Here is a 21,607-nt window from a genome sequence, read left to right on the forward strand (position 1 = left end):
CGTAGTAGCAAGGAAGCGTTCCGTCCCGCTTCCTGGGCGCTCCGGAAAGGCCTCTGCGGCTGGCCCTTCGCGGCTGCTCCCCGCGCCCCGAGGGTCCCTTCCCGGGAGGAGCGCTGCCCGGAGGAGGAGGACGCGGCCGGCCATGGGGCCCGTCTGAGCGGCCGCGCATGGTGGGCGCCGGGAGCGGCGGGACGACGAGCAGCGCCGGCGCCCCCCCGGGCCCCAAGGGGGCCGGCCCGCATGCCCGCGCCCGCTGCGGAGCCACGGAGGGGGGGGAGCGGGGGGAGCCCCGGCCGGCGCCGGCCCCTGCGGGGGAGGCGGGCGGGGCGCGCTGGCGGTCCCCGCAGGAGCAGGCGGCCATGGAGAGCCTGGCCGGCTACGTCTACAAGGCCGCCAGCGAGGGCCGGGTGCTGACCCTGGCCGCCCTGCTGCTCAACCGCTCCGAGGGCGACGTCCGCTACCTGCTCGGCCACGTCACGCAGCAGGGCGGGCAGCGATCCACGCCGCTCATCATCGCCGCGCGCAACGGGCACGCCAAGGTGGTGCGCCTGCTGCTGGAGCACTACCGGGTGCAGACGCAGCAGACCGGCACCGTCCGCTTCGACGGGTAGGTGCGCCCTCGGGGGCGAGGGGGGCGGGCGTCGTCCTCCCCCCTGGATGGCCTCGGGGTCAATAAACGATCGTCACCGATCCCGGCAAGTGGAAGAATAAGGAGCCGCCAAAGAGGTTGCTTGTTTCTTGCCTTGGAGTAGTTTGTGTGATTCTGATCGTGCTGGACTGTAATTAGGAGGGGGTGTAATATGACACTGGTCTCGTCGCCTGAGTTCTTAAGATTAGTCGCGTGCAACAGGCGATGATGTATGCATCCGATCCCTGTCCCATTTCTCATCCCTGTGCATTGTAATCATTTCATTCCCTCCGAACCGACTGTTATTGTGAGGGCCAGCAATTATTTTCTCTCCTGCAAGGCAGCAGTTTGTTGGAAAATTAGAAAGCTGCAAGGGAAGGCAAGGAGGCTGTGAGAAAGTAGACATCTATACAAGCACAAGTTATTTAATGTACTAGGTCCAGATCACAGGACTGTTCACAATCATAATCAAGTCTGTTTCTTGAGGACAATAATTAGATTCGGGGATCTTAATGTTGTTTTGTAGAAAAGGTGCTCCACCCTTTAAGAAGCACTGGGGTTCCCTCACACCTTTTTTACTGTGACAGCCTCTGAAAAGCAAACACATGAAGCCTTTGAACATTAGCCTCTCTGTATTTCAGTGGGATATTATGGGCACAGATGAAGCCTTGAAGGTCTTTTACTGCATGGAGTTTTCTTTATGTATTTCCTGGTGAGAATTATTGGGAGTTATTTAGTACCAAGGTTAAGCTAGACCATATTGGAAAAACGGCTTAAAGGTTTCATCTGAAAGAATTCGGGTGCATTTCAATTTTCTTATTCTGTTCTTTCCAGTCAAACCGGCATTGTACTGGTTTAGAAGATACTGTTTCAGTGAAGCTGAAATTCTTTTATTTCACTTAAAGATAGCAGACCAAAAGGACAAATACAAACTGCTTAAACATGCAATGCTAAGCACTTCCCCTGTACCTATCTGCTGTATCATTGGCCACCTTTCTCTTTTTTTGGCCAAATATACTTGATAATTTCTTTCTGTGACATCGCTGAGAGCTGTGGGGCATACCACCACAGGCTTAGGGGGGCCTGTGTACAGCCAGACATCCCAGTTGCTCCTGGCGAAATGGATTAGGTAAGATAGGACAGGTTATGTTGGAACATCTAATTAGATAAAATGAAAACAATGTTATGCTAAAATCTCTTAGTACAGCAGCTATTTTTTTCGATTTTGAGAAGGGAGTTGTCTAGTTGGAGGCAGGAAGACCACTAGCTTCCTCTGAAAGCCCCTAATTTGAAGAGCTATCCAAGTTGAATCTTAGGTACTGTTGGGATTTAGGAACTAGATTGGTAGAGCCTTCAGCTGAACTTCTTCACTTGCTTTGCTTCACTTCCCCCGCACATGCATGCTAGTCGTTTCCGACTGTAGGGGCCGGTGCTCATCTCCGTTTCAAAGCCGAAGAGCCAGCGCTTGTCCGAGGACGTCTCCATGGTCATGTGGCCGGCAGGACTAGGTGCCAAAGGCGCACGGAACGCTGTTACCTTCCCAGCGTAGTGGTCCCTATTTTTCTACTTGCATTTTTACGTGCTTTCGAACTGCTAGGTTGGCAGAAGCTGGGACGAGTAACAGGCGCTCACTCTGTTACTTCATCCCTCCCACTAGGCTTTTTTAAAAAAAATAAATAAAGGAGCTCTGTTAAATTATCGCATTAGTTCACAGGGCTAACCTTGAAAGACACCTTGCAGACAGTCTGTGGTGAGTTTCAGAAGAAAATACTGGAGGGGCTTCCTGTGAAGCAGCTGTTGCACTCAAAAGATCCACAACAAGTTACAAGAGGCAAACTAAAGAGCTGCAGAATTAAAAATAAACAAATCACCCAACAATTCCCTGGCAAAGCAAATTTGGATGAAGCCATACCATATTTTCTGCAAAAGGGTCCTCATCTGAGCTTGGAATTAATAACTTTGAGGCTCCATTTCTTCTTTTCTTCAAGCAGCTTTGGAACCTACGTCCTTCACTGTGCCCACCGTTTTTAGACTCCCTCTCAGCAACTTCCCTCCACGCACCCACCATCCCGTAAAGCAGAGGTCACCAACCTTTGTCGGGAAGGGGAAGCATTTTACACACGTGCGCCCCAAACAGGGTGGGGCTAGTGCCTGTGTGATACTCACTAGCCCTGCCCCCTTCTTGTGTGGCACAGGGCTTTGTTTCTGTGCCCCGTGGTGTGGCGGTGGCCATTTTTGCCCCTTGCAGCATGGCGGCGGCCCATTTTTGCACCCTGGGGCTTGGCACTAGCGCAAGTGAGGGGTGTGTGTGCGCACACGGGCATGCACTGGCCAGCCTGTCCTGCAGTCTGGTGGCCACCAGGCCAGGGCCCACTACCGGGTCGCAGCCCACAGTTTGGGGACCCCTGCCGTAAAGGGTAGGACAGCAGTGTGAGGTGAGGCCTCCTAGGAAAGGGTGACATTGAGACATAGTTGCCTTTTCTAAGCAGATAAATCATGCCAAATTCCAGATACATTAGATTGTTATTTAACTAAACAAATATTGCTGAAAAACACTCTGCCAGAAACAAACGTACACACAAAAAACAGCAGCTTCAGTTAAGTTCTGCTACATCTAGTTGGTTATTTTTTTGTGTAATAAACTTAACGCTCAGTGAGTTAACGTACTTTGGATTTACCGGTTACCTTTGTTTCACTACATGAAAAGCTAAACGGTTGCATCCCTTCAGTTAATGGAGTTTACCTGAGATTATAAATGCAGTTGAGTAGGGTCACTAAGTTGCTACCACTCTTCTTTTAAGCTAGTGAGATGAGTAGAAGTCTTTCCCCTCCCCCTCCCTGAACTTTTCATGCACGGGTTGCTTAAACTTTGGTGATGTTTCTCAGATTTTGGGGGCTTTTTCATCCTGAGTCATGCATTTTTTAGAACATACTTAAGGACCACAACGGGTCTATTGGAATGTGCTCATGTTTTTCATCCGTTATCATTCATATGTTCAAAATAGGCACAGTGCTCTTTAGTATCTGTGTTGCAGTGGTTGTATTTTGTAAACTGCCTGTTAATGTGGCTGGGAAATAGCTCCCACCAGCTGGCCTATGTATGGATAAGACTGTTTCACTGTTGTGTGAAATGCACTTTTAAAACTAACCTTGCATTCTCCAATATGTAGAACTTACTGTATGTTGCTGCCCTGCTGTTGTGCCTACACAAAATCACAATCCTTAAGGCTATGCTTGATTTTTGATTTAATATCTCCTTCCTTCTGAATTATCTCTCTGAACAGAGAAACTCCATCTCTTATTTCTCATGGACTTATTTTTAAGCCTTTACTAAAATTACGCCACTTGCACACCATTTCTCTCTCTTCTTTTTCCATAGGTATGTCATTGATGGAGCCACGGCACTGTGGTGTGCAGCTGGGGCAGGCCACTTCGAAGTTGTCAAGCTTCTGGTAAGCCATGGAGCTAATGTTAACCACACTACCGTAACCAATTCCACCCCTCTGCGGGCTGCCTGCTTTGACGGCAGGTTGGACATCGTCAAGTACCTTGTGGAGAACAACGCCAACATCAGCATCGCTAACAAGTATGACAACACTTGTCTTATGATTGCTGCTTACAAGGGCCACGTTGACGTAGTACGCTTTCTTCTAGAGCAGCATGCGGATCCCAATGCCAAAGCACACTGTGGCGCTACAGCATTGCACTTTGCAGCTGAGGCGGGTCACTTGGAGATTGTCCGAGAGCTAGTGAAGTGGAAATCTGCTATGATGGTGAATGGCCATGGCATGACGCCGCTGAAGGTAGCTGCAGAGAGCTGTAAAGCTGATGTTGTGGAGCTGCTGTTGGCACATGCGGACTGTGACCGCAAGAGCAGGATTGAAGCTTTGGAACTCCTGGGTGCCTCTTTTGCAAACGACCGGGAAAATTACGATATCATGAAAACCTATCATTATTTATACTTAGCCATGCTCGAGCGGTACAGAGATAGTGAGAACCTTATAGAGAAGGACATCCTGCCCCAGATAGAAGCCTATGGCAACCGGACAGAATGCCAAACCCCTCAAGAGCTAGAATCCATTCGCCAGGACCGAGATGCTTTGCACATGGAGGGCCTCATTGTCCGTGAGCGGATCTTGGGTTCTGATAATATTGATGTATCACATCCAATTATTTACCGTGGTGCTGTTTATGCCGACAACATGCAGTTTGAACAGTGCATTAAGCTCTGGCTCCACGCTTTGCATTTACGACAGAGGGGCAGTAGGAATACCCACAAGGACCTTCTCCGATTCGCTCAAGTTTTCTCTCAGATGATACACTTGAATGAGCCTGTGAAAGCCAAGGACATTGAGAGCGTCTTGAGATGTAGCGTCCTGGAGATAGAGCAAGGGATGGCCAGAGTCAAAAGTTCTCCAGAAGCTGAGCTTCACACAGCCATGGACAACTACGAATGCAACATCTTTACCTTCTTGTACTTGGTGTGCATCTCAACCAAAACCCAGTGTAGGGATGAGGAACAATCACGAATTAATAAGCAGATTTATAACTTAATCCACCTGGATCCCAGGACACGAGATGGGTCTAGTTTGTTGCACCACGCTGTTAACTCCGGTACTCCAGTCGATGACTTCCACACAAACGATGTCTGCAGCTTCCCTAATGCCCTGGTCACCAAGCTTCTTCTGGATTGTGGCGCTGATGTCAACGCTGTGGACAACGAAGGGAATACTCCGTTACATGTCATAGTGCAGTACAACAGGCCCATTAGTGACTTTTTGACCTTGCATTCGATCATCATTAGCTTGGTTGAGGCTGGTGCTCATACAGATATGACAAACAAACAGAAAAAAACTCCCCTTGACAAAAGTACAACGGGGGTGTCTGAAATCCTCTTGAAGACTCAAATGAAACTCAGCCTGAAGTGCCTGGCTGCTCGAGCTGTGCGGGTTTATCGTATCCGTTATCACAATCAGATTCCCAAGACCTTGGAAGCATTTGTAGAGTTCCACTAGGCCACATCTGCATGGTGATAATTTCACTTTCCCTCCATGAAGGGTCAAATAAAATGTCAGGCAGAGTCTGAATTTCCTTTCCCCCCCCCCCATTTTTTCAGGAGTGAATAAGACACCAGTCAGCTCTTTGATGTTTGGCTTTGATTTCCAAATATATCATCTGGTGGCAGGATAAATGGGGTCTTTTTCCCTTAGAGGAGAACAAAACTCTAAATTAGAATAAGGGTAAAATATTTTGATACAGTACTCTGATGCACACGGGTTTTACCATTGACAGCCAAGAATGCTTTAAGCACTGTCTGCCAAGTGTTTTGCATTTGATAGATCGAGCCAGTACGTACCTATGCAGCAGTCTGGGGAGTCATCCATTGGGGGTGGGAGGTGGGGGTAGAGGGGGTGAGAATTATTGCTGGGATTTTATTGACACGTATAACACAATCCAGGGAAATGTATTCTTCACCAGCCTGTTTTTTTTTAACCTTTTCCCATTCCCACTGATACCGGTAACTTTTGTTTCTAATTTCTGCTTGTAATGAAATGAAAATAACTGATTATTTCCCATCAGACAGAAATTCAGACAAGAGAATGGACTTGTTAATAGTATATTTTTCATTGATTCTTAGAAAAAAAATAATTCAACTCTTCCAACTCAATTATTTATGCAGAAGTATTTTTTCAGTTGAGTGACATGCAAAAATGCTGTTGGTATTTATGTGTGTATGGGTAAGCATGGTGGATTTGGATAAACCCCTCACCTAGAACTTTATCTGAATTGCATTTTCCTACTATCTTCCAACTAGCTAGCAAGCAAGGATTTTTTCAAAAGATGAGCTCATATTTTTTTAGAAATAATATTTGAAAACTGTAGCAGGAAGGATCAGGGAAGAATAAATGGCATTGTCCTGCCCTGAAAATAATGTTGTGTTTTCAGTCTATTGATCATGGCTCCATTTAGGATCCCCCCCACCCCCGGCAAAAAAAAAATATGCCTCCCTCCCAAAGCCATCTTGTTAATTTTTCGTAGTAACTCGATTGTGTGAAAAATGTTTGAGCTGGGAAAGCATCTCTTTGGCAGATATGTCAGCAGCCTAGGGCTAGATTTCTGACAGGTCTTTGGAAGCACTTGCCATTATTTTAAATGTCACTTTGTCAAAATGTGGAAGAAGGGTCTGTCATTTTTTTAAATGGTTCAGTTCTATTCGAAAAGACATTCTGGGCACAGTTGTGTGTCTTTGTACTACAAATAAAATCTTGAATGTGAAACCAGGTCTTAATTCTATTTTGTTACGTTGCAAAGATGCTTTGTTACTGATGCCTGCTTGACATCAGTAAGGGCATAATATTTTTCAGAGAGAAGTCGATTCCGCCCATTGCATGTAAACTTTCCATTTTTCAAGTAGATGCAAAATATTGTAAAAAACATGCATTGCCTCTATTTCTGATTGTTGTATCTGCCTTCTTCCCTGTTAATCCACCACTTTGTATGTTGCAACAGTGGTTTTGTACGTCACTAAGATGTTTAAAAATGGCAAGCTTGTGTTAATCCAGGGGAGGAAAGTGCAATTTTGAAGAACACCCAGTGGATGCCTGCATGGAGCAGCCTTTGAGCCTCTGACCTCTTCCAGCTCTAGAATTCAATGATAAACTATAATATGATTCCTTTGTTTTAGGCTTTCTGTATTTTTTTATGAAAGCAGTGATTATTATTTATAAATTGCAGTATTTTTTTGGAAACGTGCCATTGTAGTTTGCCAAACGATGGTTGAAACAAATGGTAGTCACATCAAATGATGTGAAATAGAACTAATTAGTTGGCTTGTCTTCATGCTGTGTATTAGAGAGCTGGTTCAGCAGCTCAGAAACTTTACTTCTTCAAAGCCATAAAATGCAATTTGTAAAAACTGTCGATGTGTGGCCCTACTTTTATAGTTTGTTGGAGAACCTGACCATGGAATTTATTTTTAACAATGAAAACTGGGTTAACATTTTATAAATATATACATGGTTTTTATTTTAGTCTAATTTAATTAACTGTGTAATTATGGTATTTCTTTTAAGTACAAGTAAAAGGCTTGGAATGAACATAATACCAAGGTTTTCCCAAGAAATTTCATTGAACAGATTAGATTTGAAAATAGCGGTAGAAGCAGTGAACTTTTTGTGAGCTGTTAGGCTAAAATGTGAGATGACTGATATCCTTTGCCTTTCAGATTGTAAATGGCTTACAATCAACTGTAGATTACTGTTTGTTTCAAGAATATTTTGTCTTCCTAAAACAGAACATGTAAGGGGCTCCTATGCAGCCATAGGAGGAAAGTGCCCTCCTGTTGTTGGTTCCCAGGGTCTAGCACAAGACTTGGAGATATGTTCTGCCTTTTTTCATCTGAAGAATATATTACAGTCTAATCCATTACATATCTAATCCATTTTGCAAGCAAAGAAGGCGGGAATTGGGTAAAGAAGTAATTTGTGGTTTGCTCTGAATCAGCCGGCGTTCAATTTTGGCAATGTCTTGAGATTCTTTCTCTCTTCTCCATATTATGATAGTATTGAACCAAAAGGCAAGATGATGACTCCCACTCTATTGTATGTATGTTGTGAGCCACTGTGAGGTCAGCAGGAGCTAGCAATATGTTGTTTTATTAACTCCTTCCACATTTAAAATGGCTTGTATCAGTTAAAGATACCGTTGTAAACAATACAGTTAAAATCCAAGGCAGAATCTAAATGGGTGGTAAAATAGCTGAAAGAAACAGCTTTTGCCCTTTTACTAGTTCTGGCGAGTTGGGAGTTGGGGTCAAATTCAACTTTTTGGAGAGTTCATTCTTTAGACTGGGGCCATGCAAAGGAAGGACTCCTCCTGCATATGAGATCTGTTACCTTCAGCATGGGGTCTCCTGCTGACCCTCATAACCAGGCAGCACACTCGGAAATTGCTTTTTAAAAGATGTGCTCAGTAATCAGCAGTATTGATTTTCCCGTATGTGATAACGTGATCCTTGCGTCTTGTACCAGTCAACAACCTCGTTGCCGTGTTTTGAATGTCTTGTAATTTCTAGACACGTTCTAAGGACAGCTCGATGTACTCAAGCCAGGTTGTGACCAAAATATGGACTAACAGTTGCTAAGAATTGTTTGGGCGCATTAGTTGTGCTTTGAAAATGTGTTCTCACTTGCAAATCCAGGATCACTTGAAGGGTCAAGCAGCATTCCAAATTACAATTCTGCCCTTTCAGGAGGAGTGCAGGAAGTCTCTCTTGAATCTCCACATCTGTTTTTTCCCTTACTACTAGCATCTCTGCCCTGTCTGGATTTAATTGCAGCTTGTTCTCCCTCAACATGCTTATTGTTGAATTTAAGTAATGTTCAGGACTGCTAACTACCAAGAGAACTTCTACTTTGTGGCATAGGTAATTCACCAGGATTACCAAAACAGTCCCAGTACCATAACCTGAGTGAAGCTCCCATTGAAATCTCCAGACAATTAGTTTCATTCAGATGCCTCTGGAGCTATGAGGCCACCTTCACCCAGGAACAGCAAATCATTAACGGTCCAGGATATTGCTGCCTCTTTTGAGCAAGCGGGAACACAGGTATCACTTAAGGACGCCCCAGTCGCCTACGACCATGGGGAGCAGTCCTGACCGATCAGTTTGATCAACCGGAAGAGTCAATGGGCGCATACTTAGTCTATCTCCTTGAAAGCTGAAAAGAATCACTGTTAACATGGAAAAAGTTTCCAAGGCTTCCCTAAAGGTGCTTTTTCAAAAGGCAACTGGACTTCCTTGGTTTTTCCTTGAAGACATTTCGCTTCTCATCCAAGAAACCTCTTCAGTTCTGAGAAGTGAAATGTTTTGAAGAGCAGTTGACTTTTGGAAACGCATCTCTGGGACAACCATGAGCTGAGAATCTCCATAGATGGGGCTTCTTTATGACTTGTCCCATCGTCGGAAGTTGAATCGAAGCACATCGGAGGATTGGCCTTCCCTGCAAAAAAAATAATAATTAGGAAAATTGCTTTTGGTGGGCTGCTGCTTCTTCAGCTGCACTTTTCCCAGAATGGAGGGAGTGCCTCACCCTGGAAGAGGATTGCCAGCCTATGCAGATGCAATGGAGGCAGAGAGAGAAGCCCTCTTTGCTCCATGTGCTTCAATGGAAGAGGGTTGCATGGCGGTATGAAGGGTTTATTTCTTAGGATTCCACTCTGCAAACTGACTTGTCTTGATATGTCCTCCACTTGTAGCTATGTTTGATGGAATGGAAAACAAATGTATAAAATGAAGTATTAGCCTCCTAAGGTTTTTAAGGCAGTTACTTGTTCAGGCTTAAAATATTCTAACAAAGGAAGGAGCAAGACCACACTGAGCCAAAGAATGAGAAACAGCATGGCAGAAATAAACAGTGTTCAACCATACAATCCGGAGTGTAGGCAGAATATCTATCCAAATGAAATTTATTTGAAATATTTCTAGGTTGTCTTGAAGAAGAAAAACTACAACCTCCTGCACAAAGCAGATTAGAAAAATAAAATTGCGACAGTTGATCTTAAGAGTCCATTTTGATTCTTCTTCTAAGGAGACTTCCTACCTACCTCTACACCGCCATCTGTGAAAGCAACAGCTTCACGTCATCACTAAAATGTCCTGATACGAGGGAGTAGATTTTTGAAAGGGTCAGTCAAGGGTCCACTTGATTTTTTTATGCTTCAAGCCCCAAAGTGGACAGAAAACTAATGTGGATTTGAATTAAATGTGAAATTCATTGCAGTTAATAGGGCTGTTTTCTATCATATAATAGCCCCCACTGTTCTTTCACATTAAGGATGAGGTCTGGTGGCAACTCTTAGGGTGCTTCAAGTTGCTCAGCTACAGCCTCTTGCAACTGTTAACTCGTTGAGCAACCAGATTCTTCCACTGAACTTCAGAGCTGGATGTGTAATATTCATCCAATGGGAAAGTTATAATGCATTAAAACTGGCTGTAGGCAAAGGAGAATATTTAAACATATTTTAAACTGTTTTTTCCTATTTTTAAAAAAACCCAACCCTAATGATACATTTTATGTTACTGAATTCCGCTGAACCAATATCTCATTTTCACTTATCAGTATTAACACTGGCATAAATAAGTATATGCAAGAGAAGAAAAATAGTCAATTAAACCCTTTCCAATATACAGAAGTATATACATACACTACATTTTTCCTCACTTGTTGATCTTGGAAATTGCACAACTTGGGGAAAATTCTTCAAACTGGTTTTCTTTTCTTAAAGTCACCTTAAAAATAAGAAAGTTAAACATTTTCTAAATAAGTATATACAGCTGAGGATTGAAGATTTGCATTAAGGTGCTTACAATTCTGGGTATTTGTTCAGTGCATATAAAAAGATCGCCACAAAAAAGCTGGTGGGTTGTTGGCTAGATTCTCTTCGTGAGCACTTCTGTGCTCCTGGCTTTGAGAATGAACAGGATTCTGTGCGCAGAAGCAGCATCCAGTGCATTGTGTCATTGGCCTTCACAAACCATCGGGCGCCTGGTTTTACTGGTACCCTTGCAAATATGATCTGGTAACATGATTACTGATCATCTCTACGCATTTTCTTTGCTCTTCAGATACCTCACAACAAAACTGCTACTTGTGCCCCTCTGCAAATTAATCTCCACTTATTTCTAGTGATCCTAGTTTGTGCTCGGAAGGTGTGCAGATCTCATTTGAAAGCATCAACTTTTGTCCAGCAAGATTTGTAAGTCTCTTAAGTAATCCGGAATAAAACATTTTACTATAGCGGCTTGATTTGTTTTTAGGGAAGTGCACTGCAGATGCCTGACCTGTTTGTCCTTGACAGCTTGAATGAAGGAAAGTGAAAGCTCAAGTATATGTGTGAATTCTTTTTACTTTAGGAGCAAAGTTTCCACAATGAAAGTGCAGACTGAAGAGCATATCATCCCAAACGATCTTGTGTGCCGTAGATGTGTAAAGGATTGGAGTCTTCTGGCATCTTTCCCCTCAGTCTGTGGCCAAAGTAGGTCATTTTAAGGAGAAAGCTCCTCCGTGTGGATCTGCTCTCTCCATGTCCTTATTGTATAGTTCCAGTGTCTTAGGCAGAAGGAAACAAAACCAGTTTGAAGTCCTTGCTGGCGGAGGCCTCTCCTTTGCAGGGTAACGTTTAGCAGCTGGGTTGCTTTCAGCTAACAGGGAAATTGATCAATGCAAAAGGAAGCTGGCTATACAGCAAAGTAAACTTCTTTGTGAGAAAAAGACCAGCCGAGAGGATCGGGACCGTGGAAACCTTAGTCCAAATCTTTGGCAGTCTGATCCTGGCTTGCATCTCTCTTGTGGGTGGCGCTTTGAAAAAAACCAAGCTAAAGAGATATAAGACAAACCAGAAAATCCTCTGTAAATTTAATGCATTGGCTGAGTTTTACCAACTCTAAAACAACTAAGATGCTATTTTTCAATGGTTTAACAAACAAAGCATTGAAACTGAGCGCCAGAAAATTCAACTGTAATTTACCTATTGAGACATGTATTAATACTTTTCACTCTTGCTTAAAAGATAGTATGAAGAATTTAAAACATTTAAAGATTAAGAAATAAGAAAAAAAAGGCAAAAATCATCTGATTTTTTACCAGTTATACTATATATATAAAACCTCCATTAAGGAAATAAACACAACCATAATTATAGAAAGACCATAAGCAAGAACTGTTTTTGCTTCTTGTGCTGCTTAGAATGAGGGAGAAATTAGTTTACAAAGATCTTCGTATTAGAGGTCAAAAAAGTCAAGATGGCAACTTGGTGACTCCTACACAAATTCAGGGTTTTGCACGGTTGCGGTTGCCATCTTGGCTTTTTGAGAATCACAGGGCTGAAAGGAATCTTGCACGTTTCCCTCCAAGCCTCTGCTGAGGACAGAATCCTGAGACCGTCCCAAGCCAGCGGCTATTCGACCTTTACGGAAAAGCTTTCGTATGCAGCACCAGGAGGGAAGCTCGCTCTCTTGGTAGTGTTTCCACCCATTGGTCTTCGTCCTACTTTTGGGTGCTACGGAGAACAAATCTTTCTTTTCTGTGGCAGCTGTTAAAATATCGGAAGACTGCTATTCTGCCTCCCGCAGCCTTCTCTTCTTTGGGCTCAAATATCCCAGTCCTTTAAAGACTTTTCATGGGACTCGGTCTCCAAATTTCTCACCCTCTTCGTTGCTCTTCTCTGCAGTCTGATTCCTCAGCCACTGGACGTGGTATTTCATGTGAGGCCAGTCCAGCACAGGCTGGTGCTATCGCTTCCTCTGACATCATTACCCTGTCGATGCAACCCAACACTGCAATACAGGTAGTCCTCAACTTACGACCACAATTGAGCCCAAACTTCCTTCTGCTGAGACATTTGTTAAGTGACCTGTTTTCTAACAGTTCTTGCCATAGTTGTTAAGTGAGTCACTGCAGTTAAGTTAATAACATGGTTGTTAAATGAATCTGGCTTCCGCATTGACTTGGCTTGTCAGAAGGTGGAAAAGGTGATCACATGACCCCGGGACACTGCAACCACCATAACTATGGGTCATTTGAATTTTGATCATGTGACCGTGGGGATGCGCGATGGTCGTAAATTGAAAAATGGTCATGAGTCGCTTTTTGCAGTGCTGTTGTAACTTTGAACGGTCACTATGCAAACTGTTGTAAGTTGGGGACTGCCTGTACTTTCCTGGTTACTCCTACCTAAGAAAAGAACCAGCTAGTTTTTTGCTATAGTGAAAAATTTGTGTTTATGAGTTAACTGGCAATGTAGATTAATGCACAAAAATGGAAACCTAATCTGCATTATCATTAAAAGAATTTTTAGAAAAAATTCTACTTACAGAGATGTGAAATTGCCATCTTACTGCATGGCTAAGGGCGTCCGGTATAACTCAGTGCATGTAATGCCAGGATCACTGAATGTGGGCAAGGTGAATCCAGCATTACAAAATGCATTGTGCTTTTGCGTTCTTTTTGGCTCCACTGTTCTTCACTCTGGTTGCGTGGAAAGGTTTGGCCCCAAGCGGGCGGCTTGCTTAAAGCGGCAGAGGCGCTCCTGCTGAAGAGCCAGCCCTAATGCACCCGTGCCCGGGCTGTGTGGCGGCTGCAGGCGGCCTTACCTTCCAGAGGGCCAGCACCAGGAGGGCCAGCAGCAGGAAACCCCCCAACGTGCTCCCAATTACAATCCAGATGGGGATGTGGGACTCTTCCACTTTGGAGATCTCAAATGCAATCTAGAAGGGGGAGAAGAACAGGGAGACGCAACATGGGACTCTTGGAAGGTGCAGGAGGTCACACGGGACTTGCAGGGAGTTCTCACACGGTGAGACTGCAGAAACAAGGCAGCCTCTTTGGTTGGTGGCTGCTGAGCCACGACTGCTCAGAAGAGGGCGCTCCTGCTCCGTCTGAGGTGGTTTAAGGGGGTTCGTAAACAAGGAAGTATTTCAGGGCTGCAATGGAAATAGATAACTGTCCCAGCTATTTCCCTCTACAAAGACCTGGAAGAATTAGGGTTTATCAACTTCTTGGAAGGTCACAAGAGACGGGATAACTTCTGTGTCAGGGGCAAACTGCTTTAGTGCCTATTTCTGTGCTTCTTCCCACTGATGGGGGGAACTTCAGCAGGCATTCTATTCTCCCAGTTTTGGCAAGCGAAATATACTGGAATAGGTGGTCTCTAAGATACCCAAGCCCCAAATAAACAAGTTGGAGGGAAAGATTAGGTCCTCAGTCACCCGTACTGTAATTCCCGTGGGTTTGTTCTTTCTGCTGAAACCACTGACCCAGACTTGCCCATCCGGGAAGGAGCAAAACCACCACAAATGATGTCTCTTACTTCCAACCCTCACAGGATGACAAGAAGGACCTTGGCTGACAATACCAAAGGCCACTGAAAGATCCAGCAGCACAAGGATAGCTGTACTTCCGCCTTCCCTCCATGTTCCACCATAACTCATCAGTGAGAGTGAGAGTTGCAGGCTGCATCCTTCTTTAGGCCTAAATCCTAAGTGCCAAGGATCTAGACAATCTACTTCTTCCAGAGCCATCTGTTGTTGTGTGAGGGAACATCAGGAGAATGTGGAAAGTTACAAAAATAGTATTTCAGTCCTGGGGCAGTAGAAAGCAGAAATTGAAAAAGAAATTCAGAAAACTCCATCTTGATGAGTTAGGTATAGGTTGAAGGCTGTGTGTGATAGACTTTCAAGATTTTAATCCAGTGTTAAATACCTCATTAAACTACTTAGCAAGATTACCAGCAACTCTTGCTTTCTGATTTTATCTTGGAGGTTTGACAATGTTCTTCCAAAAAGAAAACTTGGATATAAATTGGTAATTGCTGGATTGTCTTTTAAGATTGCTGGTACATCTCCCTTCCTCAATAATGCATTACTCAAATCCAGTCCTTGTCCCTTCTTGATCCCTTAGAAGGAATAGGAATCAAGGTCACAAGTGGTGGAACTTATGCCCAAAAGAAGTTTGCTTTCTCAAGATCCTAAAGCTCAGTTAAGGTTGCTAGATATGTCCTGCTGATCCAGCTTTGAGCTTGAAACAAGTATGAATGATTTAATCTATGAGATTACTGGCCAGATGTTTACACATTATTGTTACTGGATGTTCCAACCTACCATTACCTAACCTGGGTTGTTATGAATAATGAAGCTGGCTGACAGCCGCCTGCAGATGTCATAAGGGTGGAGTTATGATTCAACGCCCTTATCACTAGAGAGTAGACTTGAGTTCATATGCCTCAGATTCAACCTCATTTTCCACCAGCATCACTCTGGGTATCTCTGTTTGCTTCATTTTCAACTCCTCAGAAAAGCAAAGATCTCCTGAGATCAATGGAGGAGTAAAGGTTACTCAGGCAATTCTATCAAACATCCAGGTCACTTCCACTGGCCAGAGATTGTTTGGACATTTCCAAACTGCTAATCAGAAACCCTCCAGTTCTATCTGGTGCCTGTAGGTACCATCTTAATCAGCCACCAGCCTTTCTGATTGGTTTGATAGCTCTGATTAAATCCATCGTCAAGAATAAGTGCCTGCTCCATGGAAAGATCATCCCCAAACAATATCACATCTCTTTTGTTTTGGGGAAAGGTGTTGCAGTGTTGATCAGGCCAGTCATGATCTGGGAGAAGCCCATGATTGTCATTAGTTTCTAAACTGCCTCCGACACCAGAAAGGGAGATTAAAACAGATGCAATACAAAGTTTCACTTTGTTTCTGTATATCCATTAATTTAGCAATCTGTTTCAAAACTTAAAAAATGTAATTTCCTTCAAAACCACTATTTTCCCTCAAATAATTCTTTATTACTAAAATGAGATGCTCCTCAACATTAGAACGCAGTTTAGCCTGGCAACACATTGTCCTCCGGGGTTTTTGAACTTCCACACCAATGACACATAGACATTACTGTGGCAGTTAAAGTTCAAACCACACCCACTGGGGATATGCAACTGACGAATGGCTGAAATATTCATCAGTTTTATTCTACTTCTTCATGAAGATTGTAATATACTGCAATCCCTGCCATACTTTATCAAATTGTTAACCAAGTTTTTTGGGAATCAGATCTTTTCAAGGATGTTTACAAAGTAACACTGTTATTCCACTTTAATTTTCTTTCTCATTAGTAATTACAAGATTGTTATTAATAATAGAAAGACTTATAAGTCTCACTTTGTTAAAAAATTCCTTGGCTGCTGTTACTAATGCCAGAGTGACAGCTGAAGCTAACTTTCTCCAAAGGGCATGAAGTTAGAACTGAATGCATATTAAAAGCTCCATCTTCAATAGCAAGATGAGCTATGAATTAGAGAAGAGATGGCCAGTGGAGAGAGGAGCATGTAGACTGGTCAGGGGTGTCCACAAGAGGGTCAAATAATCCAGCCACAATCCTGTTGTCAAAGTCCCACCCCTTTTGTATACATACTGTGGCACATGTAAAAAAGAGGCAGGTTTTTGATTGCTTGTCTTGACATTTTTGTCTCTTCCTCACTGGGTGGCTTGAAAAGACGGACCGTATTTTTTAAACCATTAGTGGCAATCTAAGGTCAGGATCAGAGCCCACAGTTCCTATCATCACAAAGTTGAGCTCCAGCTTCCATTAGCATCTTACTATGACCTCCAAAGAGTCTAGCTGACTGGTGCGTGAGCAGGTGAGAAGAGGACCTGTGATCTAAGGGCTTACCTGGCGACTAGGATCCTCTTCTCTGAAGACAAAGGCACTACGAAATCCTCTCTGCAAGGCAGCATTGAAGATGAATCTCAAGGTCTTGAATTTCAGCTGGACAGATAGGAGAGAATTAGTGGCTCAGTTCACACCTAATGCTAAGCCATGCTTGATTTTAACTATAGCTGGTGGAAGAAACTATAAATATTAAGCTCATACTATATACAAAATACTGCTTAGAACTGTGTATGGACATGTCCTAGTAGGGACAGAGGTCACCTAGTTTAATCAGAATTGATTCGCTGTAATTAATTATTGCCTACAGAGGTTAGAATGCTCTCTTGGATCAACGCATTGACACATCTGGAAGAATTCTGTCTCCTGACACAAGACGAGGGCACAAAATAGCCTGTCTTCTCTTCATAATGCCTTCCTAGTCTCTCAGTGTGGTTTGATGTGCCCTTGGTTGTAGAGGGATTGTTGCTTGGCAGGTGGGAAAAGGCAGGGGTATGGGTTATCTTGCGATTGGGGGAATACACGAAATCTGTGAAATGGGACATAACTGGCGAGACGTTTCAGTTCCATGAAGGATTCTAGCTACTTTATTGCCAATTTCAATACTGCTTCCATTTTTACTCTAATAGTTCATTTTTTTAGCGGTAGAGAATCACACACTTCTTTCTTTGAAATATAATCTCATTTTACATTTCCTTGATGTTATGTTCATCTTAAATCCCAGCTGCTCCTGGCTGGACCAAATTCTCTCTCTGCAGTAGCCTGTGACTAACGTGACCTCTAGAAACATTCTTCTTCCCCAGCTGGACCCAGAGTTCTGACTCTCATTACCACTGAAAGACAAGTTAGTGCGGAAGGTAGAAATCTGACTGTCACCCCACCCGGGCCTGGAAGAGCAGGACCTAATGTCAATTACTTGTGTTGGCTGCTAGCAAAGATGGCAATTTGCATTTTGTCCATACCACTCTTAGGGTCCTCATCCACAAATGTCCATAAAAGAGAAAGCTGACTTCTTCATTGGCAGCCAGATTCACACTGCAGTCGATTGAAATCACATCAGAATTACTGTAATTCTGGAACAAAAAAGACAAGTGAGGTTTGGTGGATTGCAAGATATTGAGCCATTTCCCCCTTTTAACCTGGAAGCTCTTTGACTGATGGAATTTCCTTCAAAATGGCTGCATGAACTTGTTTGAGCATCTATCTCAGGCCATCTACATGAGGCTGCTGGGTGAGGTCATCTGACAATTTGGGATGCAGTATCACCAATGTGTAGATGATACCCAGCTTTAATCTCCCCCCTGGTTGCCTGAGTAATGGTATGGGTTGTCCCAGTGTCTGGAGGTTGTTGGGTCTTGGACAGGGTGCAACAGGCTTTGCGTCAACCTGGGCAAAATGGAGAGGCTCTGGGAGTGGTCTGGGAACCTTCCATCATAGGTCTTGGAGGGGAGGGCACCATCTTAGACAGACATGGTGCGTAATCTGGGGGATCCTCACAACTCCTGCTTGAAGAGCAAGTGACAACTATATCTAGAAGCCTTCAGGTTGTGTGCCAGCTGCACCTGCTCCTAGACTGATGAAGGGAGGGGTCCTGATATCCCTCATGGCCTTGTAACCTCTTGTCTGGGCTACTGCATGCATTATACATGGGTCTACCCTTGAAGAGCATTCAGAAACTTCAACTAGTGCAGGGGTAGGCAACCTTGGCTCTTTTATGACTCATGGACTTCAACTCCCAGATCCAGCAAGTGGCCTGACGAGTGAGGAATATTTTGCAATGCTCCTGCACAAAAAGAGGTCACCTAGGAAGCTATTTGATTCAACTAGCAACCTCAGTTTCTGGTAAGATCAGTGCCTCAACTGATTGGCATCTGAATCTCCAAACAGCTGCATTTGTTTAATGTTTTTAACCACATGGAATGAACTTTGTATGCATAGAAAAGCTGAGTAGGTGAAATTAAGCCATTTTTTAATAGTTTCATCCACACACACATTATATATGTCAGGGGTGTCAAACTCGCAATGTCACGTGACATCGCGTGACATATCGGAGCTTTTTCCCATTGCCGGCAATGGGGTGGGCGCGGTTTTGTTGTGATGCGTCCGGCCCGTGGGCCGGCAGTTTGACACCCCTGATTTATGTGACCAGTATATATGTATAATGATCAGCTCGAATCAATCCATTGCAACAAGTGAAGGTGGTGAAGGACCTTCATCTACCAGACTGGCCCAAAGTCTCCCAGGGACCTTCTAAGGTTGAGGAGGGAATGGAACTTGGGCCTCTCCATTCCTAGTGCAGCCTCTTCACCATGTTATTTTTCACACATATGTACAGTATAGGGGTGTATGCGCCTGTATATTATGTGTTAAGATTTTATAACTTATTCAGAATCAAATGGCATTTGCTCCTTCTCTTGAATTAACTTTGCCAAATTCCAGCAGACAGATGCAGAAATTTACATGCTATGAATTGCTACACAGTTAAGGGAGAGGTCTTTGGAGGTAGAGTAACCTTTTTTTAAAAGAACAAATATTGTGCTCCTTGTTGAGAATCTTTCCAATGAGAGGACTGACGAAAAGGTTTTGTTTTATACCAAGCGCCACTGAAGCTAATTTTGAACTGGGGAGGAGGGAACTATCCAGAAAGTCATTTTATCAGCATCACTGATCAGCCCTTCAAAGCTGGACTGCTCATTTGATAAGCTGTGATAAAAAATAGGGAAATGTACATAGCAAAGGGCAAGACAGAACTCAGGGTTGCTCCCAGAAGCCATTGGTAATTGGTCAGCCACCAATAAATACTTCCTGCGATTGGAAGATAGAAATGTCAGTCTCCACTATATAGAAAAGAGAAAGTAGTCGGACACAGTGCCTATCCTTCTGCAGCTCTCCGAAAGTCTAAAATTGGTTGTCGGTGTTTCAGAGGGCTACTCTTTGTTGCGCAGCCTGACATAGCACCGTTGTGCTCAGGAAGCAGCCAAATAACTTTCACCACAATGCTGTGATACTGGAAGGACTCACCAGCTGGGGATGACGGCCTAAATCCTCATCCGAGGGTGTCCTTCGATAGTCTGTGTTGTTGCCTCCAATATTGCACATCATACCATTCTATAACAAGAGTGGGTCTGGAATCATTAATCAAATAAAGAGATGCTCTGGTTTATTTTGAGGTCTGGACCTCAAGGGGACATGCAAAACCAACTCCGTGACTTTAAGGGGGCAGACATTCCATCCATAATCACTCACAAAAAATGCGATTACACGCTTTACCATACACTGCTAAATGTTCCTTTGGCCACGAAGCTCTTGGATCTCTTTTCTTGGGGTCTTTCATCTGCCCATCTTGTACAAAGGACCTCTTTTAGTTTCAAATAGCAATTGGGAGGAGAAAAGTCAAGAAAACCTAACTCATGAAAAGGTGAGCCATTAGACAGTTTTCTATAATATTTCATTGCTCCCTTCTAGTGCCTGTTTGAATCTTGTCTGACAGCTCCTGGAATTATAACCTTCCACACTGCATGTTTTCATTGTTTTTCTTTATTTTTCCCAATTTTCAGATCATTATTGATTTTTGAAGTAGCTCCCACCACTTTGGGGCAGAACTGTTCCAAATTGTTCCAAAACACAAAACAAGAAAAAATGCCTTTACATTACAAGGAAGATTTTGAATTTCCAAATTTATAAGACTTTGTTCAACAATAGAAATGGCTGCCTCAAGATGGAGTGGTGGGTTTAAACGGAGACTGGCCTGCTGCCTATCGGAGGTGCCGTACTTGTGAATTCCTTCCCTGAGCAAGGAATTAGAGCAGGTGATCTCAATACCTTCCCTTCCTACGAGGGAAAGTCTGTGATCTGTTTGGGCACCAGTAATTGAAGGAGATCCTCAAGACAGGAGGAGGAGGAGGTCTGGTGGCCTGGGCACAGCCACAATAGCAGCAGGGACCTTCTGAGCATCCTAGTCCATGCCCAAACCAGTATTTTTAGTTCACATGGTGTAACAAGATGGAGGGTTTGTTGTCACTGTGAGTTGGGGGGTGGGAGCACGAAGGGAGGCTCAGCTAATCTCAATGTATACATGGTTGTACTTTGACAATAAAGGTTCATTCATTTCCTCTCCATTAGCATGAAGACCATCCAGAAACAACTAGGCTGGTTACAGGTCTATCACAAAAAAGATGTTGAGAGTTTGGAAAAAATTCAGAGAAGAGCAACTAAGATGATCCAAGACCTGGAGACTAAAACATATGAAGAATGGCTGCAGGACGTGGGTTTGGCTAGTCTAAAGAAAATAAGAAATAGGGGAGACATGATAGCAGTATTCCAGTATCTGAGGGGCTGCTACAAGGAAGAAGGGGTCACGTTGATCATCAGAGCACCAGAAGCAAGGACAGGAAACAATGGTTGGAAACTGATCAAAGAGAGACGCATCCTGTAATTAAGGAGAAACTTCCTGACAGTGAGGACAATTAACCAGTGGAACAGCTTGCCTCCAGAAATCGTGGGTGCTCCATCACTGGAGATTTTTAATAAAAGACTAGACAATCCCCTGTCTGAGATGGTATAGGTTCTCCTGCTTGAGCAGGGGGCTGGACTAGAAGACCTCCAAGGTCCCTTCCAGCTCTATTCTATTCTATTCTATTCTATTCTATTCTATTCTATTCTATTCTATTCTATTCTATTCTATTCTATTCTATTCTATTCTATTAATTATTTTTACCTGCATTGTGATACACATAAAAAGGCCAAACGTTG

At 43.6% G+C, this 21,607-nt stretch overlaps 2 protein-coding genes across 5 annotated transcripts in view; one reads left to right on the plus strand and one right to left on the minus strand.

Annotated features, from left to right (window-relative positions):
• The first annotated feature begins 6 nt into the window (after nucleotides 1-6).
• On the plus strand, nucleotides 7-21,399 carry FEM1B (fem-1 homolog B). 4 transcript variants are annotated; one of them, XR_014027675.1, is made up of 4 exons: nucleotides 7-607; nucleotides 4,008-5,657; nucleotides 20,413-20,664; nucleotides 20,978-21,399. XR_014027675.1 is itself a non-coding variant. In XM_081337311.1 (3 exons), the coding sequence occupies exons 1-2, from the start codon at nucleotides 168-170 to the stop codon at nucleotides 5,641-5,643; spliced, it is 2,076 nt and encodes a 691-aa protein (XP_081193437.1). In that variant the 5' UTR covers nucleotides 7-167; the 3' UTR covers nucleotides 5,644-5,657; nucleotides 20,413-21,399. The 4 variants fall into 4 exon arrangements, 2 of the variants coding, with proteins under 2 accessions (XP_081193437.1, XP_081193438.1); XM_081337311.1 differs by having other exon boundaries at nucleotides 20,413-21,399; XM_081337312.1 differs by lacking the exon at nucleotides 20,413-20,664.
• Nucleotides 11,676-21,607, minus strand: part of ITGA11 (integrin subunit alpha 11) — a gene marked incomplete at its 5' end in the record, with an annotated part of 163,107 nt that continues 153,175 nt past the window's right edge. Inside the window, 5 exons of the mRNA XM_081337310.1 lie at nucleotides 11,676-12,005; nucleotides 13,782-13,895; nucleotides 16,859-16,954; nucleotides 17,818-17,928; nucleotides 19,877-19,963. Of these exons, the coding sequence (XP_081193436.1) occupies nucleotides 11,934-12,005; nucleotides 13,782-13,895; nucleotides 16,859-16,954; nucleotides 17,818-17,928; nucleotides 19,877-19,963 (480 nt within the window). The 3' untranslated portion in view covers nucleotides 11,676-11,933. The remainder of the gene's footprint in view (nucleotides 12,006-13,781; nucleotides 13,896-16,858; nucleotides 16,955-17,817; nucleotides 17,929-19,876; nucleotides 19,964-21,607) is intronic.

Source organism: Vipera berus, assembly GCF_964194415.1.
Source record: "Vipera berus genome assembly, chromosome: 12".
NCBI classification, from domain to species: domain Eukaryota; kingdom Metazoa; phylum Chordata; class Lepidosauria; order Squamata; family Viperidae; genus Vipera; species Vipera berus.

What these genes read in the sequence shown, in the direction of transcription:
- FEM1B (XM_081337311.1), top strand. Translation starts at nt 168, where the DNA reads ATGGTGGGCGCCGGGAGCGGCGGGACGACGAGCAGCGCCGGCGCCCCC. An exon ending in GGCACCGTCCGCTTCGACGG is followed by an intron (nt 608 to 4,007) that starts GTAGGTGCGCCC and finishes CTTTTTCCATAG; the next exon opens with GTATGTCATTGATGGAGCCA.